Source organism: Rhipicephalus microplus, chromosome 1 (assembly GCF_043290135.1).
Source record: "Rhipicephalus microplus isolate Deutch F79 chromosome 1, USDA_Rmic, whole genome shotgun sequence".
NCBI lineage: Eukaryota > Metazoa > Arthropoda > Arachnida > Ixodida > Ixodidae > Rhipicephalus > Rhipicephalus microplus.
The window spans coordinates 217,749,488-217,762,309 of NC_134700.1; the positions used below are offsets into that span (position 1 = coordinate 217,749,488).

The 12,822-nt window shown below is 44.1% G+C and overlaps 1 protein-coding gene across 1 annotated transcript; it reads right to left on the reverse strand.

The window, feature by feature from the left end:
- Nucleotides 1–9,624: 9,624 nt before the first annotated feature.
- Nucleotides 9,625–12,356, reverse strand: LOC142769249 (defensin-like). The gene is made up of 4 exons (XM_075872338.1): nt 12,332–12,356; nt 11,774–11,842; nt 10,967–11,026; nt 9,625–9,796 (listed from the first exon to the last, which is right to left on the reverse strand). The coding sequence occupies exons 2-4, from the start codon at nt 11,814–11,816 to the stop codon at nt 9,678–9,680; spliced, it is 222 nt and encodes a 73-aa protein (XP_075728453.1). The 5' UTR covers nt 11,817–11,842; nt 12,332–12,356; the 3' UTR covers nt 9,625–9,677.
- Nucleotides 12,357–12,822: the final 466 nt, after the last annotated feature.

The following is a 12,822-nucleotide window of genomic DNA, read 5'->3' on the forward strand; positions in this document are numbered from 1 at the left end:
CAACAGGTTTTTCTTGAATTCTGTGGCTTCTGGCAGACTTCAACTCTCGAATTAGTTTTTTGCATGCTCTGGTCACCGCATGATCGGGGCCCGCACGTTTTCTTCTTTCTACTCATATTGACACGCTTAAGTAGGGACTCTTCGTTGTAAATGTCGTGACTTGTAAAAACAGCAATTTGTAGGAACTTCCACCGAAACAACGCGCACACACACAGGGCTGCTGTGCAGAAAAACTCATGAGATAACTTTTTGCTGACCGGCGCCGGCTCCGAGGATGAAACATTTGGGTGTGGCACTTGCAATGATGTCACCGTGTTTACAAAACAGGGTGAGGTCTACTGAGAGCGTCCAGGTTTGCGTAAAAGTCACAAATGTTAGGCCGTTTGATTACCGAGCAAGGCTCTCAACGGAGCCCGCTGTCCAGGAGCGTTAGAGGAAACGACAGCAAGCAGCACTCGCTGACGAGCCTGCGCCTGCTTCAAACACAGGAGTACCGCGGTTCATTACTGTCGGAAACGAATCCCTTTGATCAGCGAGAGGCGAAGCGGCGCTACCCGATGAACAACAACATGCTGCACTCTCCCCGTTCTTTCTGCAGATGGCAAAAATTCCGTAGTGCGTGGGGAAACCTCAGTCTCTCGAGCCTGTCCTCTGCCAGGAAGCCACTTCCCTTTCGGCCACGGTTGCGATGGCACACGTAAGGCAACCTCGTTCTCATCTGGTATCCTTTCGTTGCAAAGGAAATAATTTAGTGCTCCTTAGGCGGATGTGAAGAGAGAGAGAGACATAGATAGTAAAAAGGAATAGCGCAATTGCGTGTTATGAAGTCCAGCTGTAGTTGAAGAATGGTGCTTCATCGACATATCCTGTCCGATAATCTGTACGCTTTTGCACGCATCAGCCACCATAATTTCACCTAATAAATGTCATTGTTTATCGCAAACTTGTCTGGTCCTAGAACAAACAACAAACCTACCTCTATCTTTTCGCCATCTACGTGTTTTTTTATTGTGTTATGTTTGTTGTGTAACCCTCATATGGCTCTTAACCAATCCTAATGATAACATTACCTGAGGTTTTACGTGCCAAAACGGTGGTATGATTATGACGCACGCCGTAGTGGAAAACTTGTACACGTCGTACAATACTGTATACGCGACATTCTGTAATACAACGTCTTAACATGTGACGCGGCATGGCTCGAAGCTCGCCATATGGTTGGACTGATGAGAGCAAACAGCCGTTATGTCAATCATTTTGTCACATGCTAGTAAAGAACTTGCACAGAACGGGGAGAGAGCGGATGAAGACACCATCACTTTTGAAAATGTAATTTGGATTGGATCAAAACGTAACCGCCGAGACCGAAGATTTGAATTAGAATCAATACGTACCAGCTATCTCAACTCTGTCATTTGACACCGTTACGTTTGATAGAGTACATATAACATATATACAACGGTCTCTGAACGATTTTGACTGAATCAAAACGCAACCTTCTGGGCCGAAGAATGTAATTCGCCTACGTTGTGCCTTGTTTAATATAATGACGCGCTAAAATGTTGAGGGCAAATGGCAACCAGCTCCCCTCCTCGCTTTTCACTGAAAGTAAGGTCCCTAGTATTTATCTAGAGACCTTAACCGTAAGTCGTCTGAAAGCCACCTAGCGCCCAATAAATACATTAACACAAATAAATTGTGAGTCAACGTGCTCTTCAATTGAAAGCTATAAATTTCACATTGCCTCATGCGTAAGAATCATTTCTGGATTAGTTCACCTCGCCTATTGACTGTTTGATTCCTCTAGTTCACCCTTGAATTCACGTTCTGTTCTGTCAGAGAACGTGTACAAGATTGCGCCCCAGCATAGGGTGCTGGAGTTGGTGGTGATGATGTTGCCACAGGCGGGCTTAGCTCGGCAGATCTGTCTGCAGTTGCACCGCCTGAGCGACTTTTTCCATGTAGTTCAGCTGACCATACATCACTTCATCCTATCTCTCGCTGAAAACTCAAGAGTATCTTAGTCACTTGCTCTCGCGTCAGTTGCCAAACTGCCGAAAACACGTCTTTACAGCTTCCGTGGGGGAACCCCCCTTTCTTCACACTGTCCATTAATGTCTCTCTTTGCCAGCAAAAATACCTGCACGACCAGTGATATAAGCTGCATGTCCGCGACTTCACTGCATTCAGTGCACAGAGGGGATGAAGTAACCCTGACTTGAAATAATCATGCAGTAGTATAGGCCGATCGTGTTCTTATTCTGTAGCAGAGTTGGCTCGTCTCGGCTGAGGCACCTTGGGACACAAGGCTGATGGGGTGACTTTCATTAAGAGCGGAAATGACATTAAATTGTTTGTTTTCGTAATTGTAGGTTCATATAGGGGCTTTGATTGTCGGTTGTCTTGAAAGTGCGTCGTTGGCTAAAGCATCTGCTCTTTTATTGCCGCTAACACCAACATGTAAAGGTATCCACTGGAAAGTTATGTTGACGCTTTTTTCGGTAGCCTCTCTCAGTGACCCTAGTGACTGGCGGCAGAGCTCGTTTGTGAGAGTTCCTCTAGAAAGTTGTGACTTGCAGTTCGAGGGAATCATAGCCGTTTGCGTGGGTCCATTCTTCTGTTTGCGAAGAGCAGCATGTTGGCCAGGTGGCCAGACCATGCAGCTTCAATAGATGACACCCAATATGCCGCAGCACAACTGTTATTCTCGATATTGACGGAACCGTCCATGTATGCGTGAAGACAGTTGGAATAATTTTTTGAACGCTTGAGTACCAGGCAACGCGCTTCCGTAGGATGTGTTTTTTGCTTAGATTGCAGCCCTCGTATACTGTGGTCGCAAATGACATCTTGAAGCGTCAAAAAAGGAATCCCCGAGGTCTAGTCTCTACCACTACGCTTTCTCGCATCCCAACTCAACTGGCTCAACTCCTAGGACTGATAGTATGTCATTGAAAACAAAAAGAAACACCGATGAGAAGGCCGAGAAAGAGGCAGCGATCTCATCGCTCTATACAGCGGTAAATACCTTAGATATTCCGGATATAAAAAGCCTTACAAGAAGGCCACAAAGTTACCCCATCATAGAGTCTTGCTGATACAAAAGTATGAGAGAGAAAGCGCATAATACTATAACAGATATACGAAGAAGCATTCTGATTTGGTAGTACCGTTCTTTCAAACTTTAGCTCAAATTAAATGATTGACAAACGTTAGTAGGGTTGAGAAGAAGATCAACAGAGACCTGAAGGCTGACATGAGTTCAAAGCTAGACTCATTTCTATTGATTTATACTGCATAAGAAAGAGCTACATGGCATTGCATTTTAGTGCTTAAAACCGGATATGCAGTGTGGTGGATGATTCACACAAAAAAAGTTGAATTCGTGTAATGTGATTGTCAAAATAGAAAAAGAAACAAGCAAGAAAAAAATTACAGCTCGCTGAACAATGAGCAAAGGCAGTAATGAAAAAGTTGAAACGTGCTCAAGGATTAATGACCACAGATTTCCTTGAAAAATGATGCCGTTTCTGAGCGAAATTCGAGAAAGTAACATTAGGCTATGGAGAAGCTTCTTGCAGGCCCCTTTGTTTCTAACATTTATTTTTCGATAATATATTTACTGGGCTTGAATGTTCCATTCAAAGAGTGGGTCCTTGCTACATCTTGATACAAAGAGGCAAGTACTATGCGCCTACGGATGCTTATTGTGGAGCATAATAAAGAACTTGACGTAGATAGACGGGCACTGTGGCTTAATGTCTGCCGTGCAAGGAAAAAAAAACTCCTCACATGGAATAATTATAGCGAGGGTGCTACATTGGGTTTCTAGCGCTTAGAAATCTTTGAATAGGGCTTTATGTTGAGTTTACCGTGTACTTGAAAGCTCTTTCATTTTGAGAATTCGCGCATGGTTGTTGTCTCACTTTAACGCTTGTTCTTCTCTCACATGCAGCTTTCTGCCATGGAAATGAATGTAAAAAAAGAGAAATTAGGCAGTGCAAGCACGTTATTATAAGATATATACGAGATGGCAATGTTATATCTGAAGTGGTTAGCAATAAGTTGAGCCATTAAGCACTGTGCGTGAAGTGGTATTTTGCCCGAAGTAACTGCTCTTTTTTTGATATCAGGTAGTATGCAAATAATGCACGATAAATAGAAGTTAACTTGTTTCATTGATATTGCATAGAATTTGAAGTTGCTCTCTGTTGAAGAGCGTGAAAGAGAAGTTGACTGTTTTTCACGAATATATTGGGTAACCTGGAATTAAACATTACGTAAAAATAATGCCTTTTAATAAGAGTCTATGAAAACAAACAAACAAACAAACAAACAAACAAACAAACGAACGAACGAACAAACGAAAACAAACTGGGAGGCAGGAATACACACGTATAAAGAACACTGACGCACACACACAGAAGCTGAGAAACAAATGCGAAATTGGAATTCTTTTCCGCGTGTTTGCTTTGAGGGTGTAGGCTATCTGAAACATGGAAATCCTTCTAGCACAGCACATTTTCTCAATAATGTCGTTCAGGGCCAAGGTTCTTCGAGTAAAACAACCAGTGCTATACGCACAGAAGCGTGAACAAAAAGGCTCCGCAAAATGCGTCGAGTGGGACGAGGGTGTGCGTAAATATTTCATATCGCTGGTACTGTCACACGAAGGACGCAGTGAACGGCGAAATCGGTGAGAACCGTGTAAAGTCAGGCGGCTTTCAACAGCAGATTTGAATCTGCATTCAGGCGAACATCAAACGCTTCACTTGGTCGTAAGAGATATTTCATAGAGCAGAGAGCTGGGTATAGAATCGCCGAAGGCGACCGCGGTGAATGGGAACGTAGCCTTACGGAAGAAACACTTTTCTAATTCTGCTCTTGGCCGTTGAGCATAGCATTCCGTGAACGTGACTGCTATTTCTGCTCAGCCACTATGTTCCGGTTATCGCCTACCGAGAAGAAAGCAAAATATATATCGAAGTTAGGTGGTGATACGCTACGTTGTCTTCAAAAGCTGTACCTATCACCGAAAAGTTTGCTACCGCCCCGTTATAGTGCTGGTGTTTTCTCTATTTGTTTATGACGTATTCTCTAGTAGAACACATTATGCGAATGAGAACCTTATTTTATTTGGGTTTTGCGTTAGACTTTGAAAACTGACGGATTAAGATACTTTATAAATGTATTACGACAAAGAAAAGGCCTACGGGCCGCGTATGTTGTATTGAATGGGCAGCCCATTTAACACCTAACGAGGACGTCTAGCGTGGGCCTCTTTGAAGTATCAATATTTAAGTTGAAGTTATCTTGGTGTTTTTGGAAACGAGGTCTTTAACAACCGGTGTGCAGCAAACAGTATTCGAGTTTTGGCCGGGAAAGATTATCCCTCAATACATTAACAGCAGATGTACTGCTTTACATATCGATTATATGGTTTCAGGGGCAAACAGTATGCGACAACCACACTCCGACAGCCATGTTGTAATAGGGGACAAGCAAACTGAAAGAAAAGAAAAAAAACAACAAGTGGGCGGCGCCTTTGCCGCATCTCATATTTTTAATCTCGTAGGATAAATAATGTTTGCTCCAGCAGTAAGGCTCAAAGGTTTCCACTCCCGCTCTTAGATTTGATTCAAACATCGTGTTTTATAGTGAGTCAGACGCAATGAAACCCAGTAAAAATGAACATTTCAGAACCCCTCTTAATCTCTTGTTTGATATCTTGAATAAGTATGCATAACCTATACACGACGCAAGTGCAGCCTATTCGCGGAGCTGACTTTTCTCGTCCCGCGTACGAGACTAAAGAAAAGTATAGCACTTCGTATCAGCACCGTTTTCACACCCGGTTATCAACACCAAGTTTTCGAAAGAAGTTATCTGTGCCGTTCTTTATGCGACCTCCTACACGATTGATAAGCCGAAGTGTTTTGCACGACCAAGAAAACATGTAACATATGGCTTATTATGCAAGTAACCTCCGTAGATATATAGACTAAGTTTTATATTCCCTCTGATAAAGTGATTCACCGCTTGAAGCTGAATGCTACTGTACTGCTACTCTTTAGTCAGGCGTAGTGTACAGCACGAAACTATAGTTACTACAGCAGTGTCACACGATTAAAAATTGATCTTGGCCTACAGTCCTTAGCAATACGCTGTCACATAGCCATACTAACAATATTCCACAAGTATGTGCACTCTACTGGTCACGTTCCCTTCGTCTCAATGTCCCATCCTGAACATGCAGAACATTACACAATAATATGAGTTTCGCACGCATACATGGTCTTACATTGACATTCAACTAATCAGCAGTCCCAAAGTGGACGATCAATCACCAAAGTCGCTTCCATTCGGATCTTAGGTATGACGCTAGAAGCAATGGGCACCAATAACATCACGATTCAAAGGTTAGCAAAAAAGGCAGATAATATTATTAGGCTCATAAGGCGGGTGGATAATCGAAGGGCAGGACTATCAGGGGACAACTTGGTCAGGCTTATACATGCTTTTCTGCGGTGTCATTTTGCGTATGTGATGGCAATGCTTGTTTAGAAGGGATCGGAAAGGGACAAGCTTAATACAATGATTGCGGGAGTGGTAAAAAATACCCTTGGGCTCCCCAAGTACACTCACACACAGGTCGTCTCCTGCAGTTGAGAATTCATAATACCTTGGAAGAAATCGCGGAAGCGCAAAAAAGAACACAGGAAATTAGGCTGTCTGGCTCAAAAGCGGGAAGGATGATTCTCGCGGATATGGGTATTCCACCAGCTCAGGTTGAGGCTTTGTCCAAAGGTTCTCAAGGGATCAGAAGGAGAATATCATTGTCTCGCCTGCCCCGTGGAACATGAATCCCCAACGAAATGTTGGAAGGAGGAGAGCGCACGCTCAGGCCCTTATCCGCCAAGTTGCGGATCGCGACGGGGATCCCTCTTTCGTAGACGCGGCGCAATATGATGACCAGAGAGACCGATTCACGGTAGTGACAACCACAAAGGGTTAACAATTCATGCGGCGCCAGTATGCGCTAATACTGTCAATACAGCCGTTCAGGTTGCCATTGCCTTGGCTCTTTTAGATCACCGTCATAAACATATATTTAGCGATTCTAGAGCAGCCATTCGTGCCTTCAGTGTTGAAGCTGTGTGCAAAGAGGCCAAAACATACTTGGTGAGAAGTCGCTCACAACCCATACCCTTCCATGGTTCCCGGCTCATATGGAAAACATGGACGGAGGGATTATCCATCTCAATGAGTTGGCCCACTCCAGGGCGCAAAGGTTAGATGTCCGCGGCCATGGAGGACCTTTGGGTCGAACTGGAGATTTCGTAAACAGGGATCCACCAAATACATGCAATGAAATTGCCCAGCATTTCGCTGTGGATAGGAGAATCTTTCCACCTCCACATAGGAAGCTTAATAGAGCGCAGGAACTTACATTGAGATTGATTCAAACTGAAACGTACCCTAACCCTGCCTTTCTCCACAAGCTTCACCCTGAGGTTTATTTAGCTAACTCGTGAACAAAATGTGGCGAGTTAGCCACCTTACACCACATGATCTGGGAGTGCCCTTCGGTACGCGGTACCGATACAAGGACGTCCAGAAAGTGAGACTCCGCTCTTCAGAGTGCGACATAACATCACAATTTTGGGCTGTCCAGAGGGCCCACGATGCGGCGCTATAGGTCTCGGATTTTCTGTCCCATTGCGGGAGCGGCCCGCTGTGTGCTAGGGCGCGCGCCTTCGAAATTTCACAATAAAGTTTTCCCAAGCCAAACCAAATCAGCAGTCCCACAAGCCATTCCATTATGACACATATCCGTCACATATCCAGAGTACCTAACCACTACCTTGCTAGCTTGCCACTAGAAAGACCAAAGGCAGCGTTTTCCAAAGTTGTTGCGGCTAACCAGAATTCCATCTCGTGGAGATTCTCACCCGCAGCCATACAACTATCTCGAGTGGTGTGTGAAAAGACCGACTGTGCACCTTGAAGTGCCGGGGATATCTAAAAAGACAAGCCTGTCATCTGCATTCCTCAAGCAGATCTCACTGGACCTTTTGCATTTGTCGTATGCTAACGGAATTCATGTTTACACGGACGGTTCGGTCTCGGGAAGTTCTACAGGTGCCTGTGTCATACTATCTCAGTCAATCACCGTCAAACTCAAAACATCACATGTCACGACATCTACGGGATCCGAGCTCGCCGCTCTTCGAGCCACTGTGGAGTTTGTTACGCAAGAATTCCCTAAGTAGATGGGCCATTTCCTGCGACTCCAAGGCAGCCCTTCAATGCGTGCAAAGCCTACGACGTGGAAACTACCACCAGATGGTGTATCGTAATAATGAAATTTGTCATCGCGCCACTGATCAAGGACACGATATTGTTTTACAATGGTTGCCGGGCCACTGTGGCATCAGTGGTAACCACCTCGCCGACGACGCTGCCCGATGTGCCCAAGATGGAGCGCCCACACTGTTAATACCCTTGTCAAGAGTAGACGCAGCTAGAGAACTTCGTCACATCGCGCATAATGCCACGCTTGCGCACTGGGATTCTCCACTTAACTGCAATCATCGCCCTAAGAATCTTAAGTCATTACTCCAGAAACAACTGCCATCCAAGATTTCTTGACGTGACGCTACAACGCTGTGCCGGCTGTGGACTGGGGTAGCGTTTACTAAGTCATTCAGCCATCGCATTGGCATGGCAGATTCATTCATGTGTGAAAGCTGCAACTGTATAGAGACTATTGAACATCTCTTGTGCCACTTTGCCCAATTTGATGAAGATCGCCGGACTCTCCAGTGTGCCTTGAATAAACTCGTTGACCGGCCATTTAATGAAGCAAAGATCTTAGGAGACTGGTCCCGCAGCACATCAGCACAGAAAGCCACACGAGCCCTCCTGAGATACTTGACAGCAACTTCATTGAGGGACCGCCTGTGAAACTCGGCATAGTGTGTGTGATGTGACATGTGTCTATTTTTCTCTCTCTTTTTTACTCCCCTATCCCCCTCCCCATGTGTAGGGTAGCAAACTGGACGCATAGTCTAGTTAACCTCCCTACCTTTCCTACATTCTTTCTCTCTCTCTCTCTCTCTCTCTGCCCAGCAACATAGCTTCTTTGTCAAACCCTGACACATTCCACCACCAATTGCTCATTTCCACAGAAGTCGTTCATTGTCCTATATTAAAAAGCACAATTGTTGCATGCATGTGTATGTATATGTATATATGTATGCATGTGTACTTACCACTACTAGGTATACGTCATGTTTTTACTCACTATGTATTATTCCTTAGGTACATCTTATTTATGATATGTTCAATTTTTTTCTGTGTCATTTCCGAGCCGTGTTCGATCCATTTAATTTTTTTTCTCCTTAATGTTATTTTAGAGCCCCCCCCCCTCCTTGGACAATGCCCAAGAGGCTTGTAAATAATTTCAAATAAATGAATAGATTGTTGTGGTACGTTCATAAATTGATAGTCACGTGTTCATAAACGTGTAATTCCTATTCAGTGAACGAATTAACCATTTAAAGAGCAAGTTTGCTGCCGTATAGATTTTATACGAGCTGAAACATTTTATACAGACCTCCGTATACGTGCGCCAGTGCGCTCTCCTTTATTTTTAAATTTACGGAGGAAACATTTCAATTTTTGTAGCAGATGCAAGTGGTCCTCCATTGACCACCACAGTATCCTCCCCGGCGGCCAATGCTCAGACAATGCTTGTGGCAGAAGTCGCTGACCGGGCAGCCGAACCAACGGCCTGCAAATGAAGCATTGCTCATTAGTTCAACACTTGCGATACGTAACCCGCGTTCTACTTTAAGGCGAGAGCTTTAAATGCCTCGTCGAACGTGAAAAGGGACAGCTTGAGTCAGCGTCAATACGATTGATGCGAAAAATCATCATCATGTGAGGGCGGCTCTCCATGACGTAAATATATGATGCCACAGTTCGCGAAAGCTTGCGGCTTCAGCATGACATCACTATGGCGTCATATAGACCCTCTATACGATGACGTTATCACATGATGTCGTCACCTGATCAGACAGGCCGAACACAGTAGAGGAGAAGGACGAAAAAAGAAATAAGCGGAACAACAGGGACGTTAGCCCGTTCTTATACCAGCTTGCTACCACGTGTTGAGGAAGGGGTTGAGGGTAATAACATATGATAGAAAAGAGATGTTAGAATGAAAGAAAGATAGAGATAAAGAGAAAGAGAGAAAGATGGAGAGAGAAGACAAAAGATAGCCAAAGAGAAAAAGCAAAATCAAAGAAATTAATACTCTAAAGTCGGTCTCTAAGGCCAGTTGTGCGCAAAACGCGTAATTAAGCTTTCAAAGCCTTCTGGGCTAAAGGTGGACTTGGCCAATGACCCTGAATCCTTTGTTTCGACAAAGAGCAATCATCTAGTCTATCTGCACCTTCAGTAAGTTTTTGTCTTGGCGTGTTGAGACGGGTACACTCACACAGAACCAGAACACAGAGGTACTGCAGCAAACTACGTAAGATGCAGAAAAATTCCAATGCTTCTGGTTTTGGAGGTAGTGCAGATCATGCTGGGCACAGAAAGATTTCAAAGGCATGCTTTACATGGCTGATTTAAATGCACAGTGCTAATGTTACTACCCCCCCCCCCCCCTATCGTCCAGTACCTCAAGGTATTTCAAAATTGCGTTTTGCAAATGGCCAACTAAAGTGTATGCTTTAGTGTGGTCACGTCATGTACGTCCTTGGAAGACCGCAAGACCGCACTGAATAGGTGAGAACTATATCTGGCTGAAACTCGCATCGGCCCAAACATTCCTTCAAATATCAATCTATACGAAAAGTCGTTTAACGATAAACAAAATTGCAGAAAACTGCTTCTTAATTTATTACTGACCGCACAAGCTCGAAGTTCATGTAAATGCACGTTGTGATATACTTACGGACTCGAACATGTGCCTCTGCATTGTCGTCTTCAACGGCGAAAGTCATGGCCAGCAGGGCTGCATACGTAACATGCACAAGTTGTTATTCATATAATAATTTCGTTTTAGGAACACGGATTGTTTGAACTTTAGAGGAGGCAGCCAAACAAATTAATGATTGGATGTATTAGTATACTCAGTCTTCCGGGTAGAGCATATTTCAGAACAGAACAATAGTATGCCAAGTTAAGGGGATTGCATGAGAAACATCGAGGGGCGTTAAACTACTTCATTGTTCTTGCGGGACTCGGCTGGCCATTTTGGAAGGTTTTTTCACCGGTAATAAATAATGAGGTTTAACGTCCCAAAACCACCATGTGATTATGAGAAACGCCGTAATGGAGGACTCCAGAAATTTCGACCACCCGGGATCCTTAATCATGTACCTAAATCTAGGCACACGGGCCTCAAGCAATTTCACCTCCATCGAAAATGCGTCTTCTGCAGTCGGTTCTTTTTTTTTTCATTCCATTGCCATGTAGGTATAGCTAAGGTGACGCTCAGGCTGCGCAGTGAGACAAGTACAATACCTAAAGAAAGCACTAAATACGATACAATAAAAGACGCCTAATTTAGGCTATTATGGTTCATGGAGTTTAGCAGGCATGGGGGCATCATAGGTCTAGAAATATTGCATAATTTGGTGGGGAAAACGCCGCCCGAGGTTGGTGCTGCGTTAAATTGATATTAACGCCTGTATATTACCCCGGCCACTTCTTTTAACAGAACATACGCAAAAAGCAACTAAAACGTGAGTCAACTCACCAGCCAGCAGTCCAAGCATAAACACAAAGGAGAAGTACTTCATTTTGGAAGTAACGGTCACCCTGGTACCTGCATAGAGAGATGTTTTTTTTATAACTTGTGTTAAAGAAGCATGGCGCGCATGTTTGCCTTCTACGCTGTTTTCGAGTTGATAGATCTTTTAATTTTTTGATGTGTTTACGCAAATAAGGCATATCCTTTCAGTAGTCATGAAAGAACATCAATCACTGTCTATACAGGATGACTACAGCTCTTCCAACTAGCTGTCAAAACATCATTATAGTTCTGTCATACAAGCACTGCGATTGTGTTTTTCCTTGTTGCATAACACAAGAATACGATTATCTCTACAGAGCTTTTTAGTGATTGAGTAAAAGACGCACCTATTTCCAAAACAACAACAATGCCTATATGTTCTTTCCCTGGAAACAACAAACAATTCTATGCATCTTAAGAAGACAATATACAAAGAATCAACTTCATGCAGTAGGGGCTGCCAAAAACTGTGGCATTGGGAGCGATCAGAAAAAAAAAAGGGACAGCCAAATATGCACTTACCAGCGGAGACTGAAGCTCGTAGAAGCAGGTAGCAAGCCTCGGCAACCGTTTTCTTTTATACCGTCCCTTATCGTTCGGGGTGGGAACGCGTCCACATGCGCACGTACCGAATAACAAGTAAGCAGAATTGAATGTTACGCCGTCAATGATGACAGGTGTGGTCGAAATTGCAACACAAGATATGCCACCTAAGGTCCTGTCCCATTGACGGGGATTGTCGGAGATTGTTTTCAAGAAGGATTCTGGGCGGAAGGTCATTGATTTCATGGGAAGCAAAGCACCTGCTGAACTACAGCGTTCTGGTTGCCTGCTTGTCACAGCTGATAGTGCTTTCGAGTTTTCCCGGACACTGAAACGATACTACTGTATGCTACAGGTGGGTGCACTCACTCCTTCAGACGCAATTTCACTGAGGCTACACAACAGAAGAGCCGCAGGAAATCTGCCCAAAAAGGAGAAAGACTTTGTTGGGCTGGGAGGTTAGCCAGTTC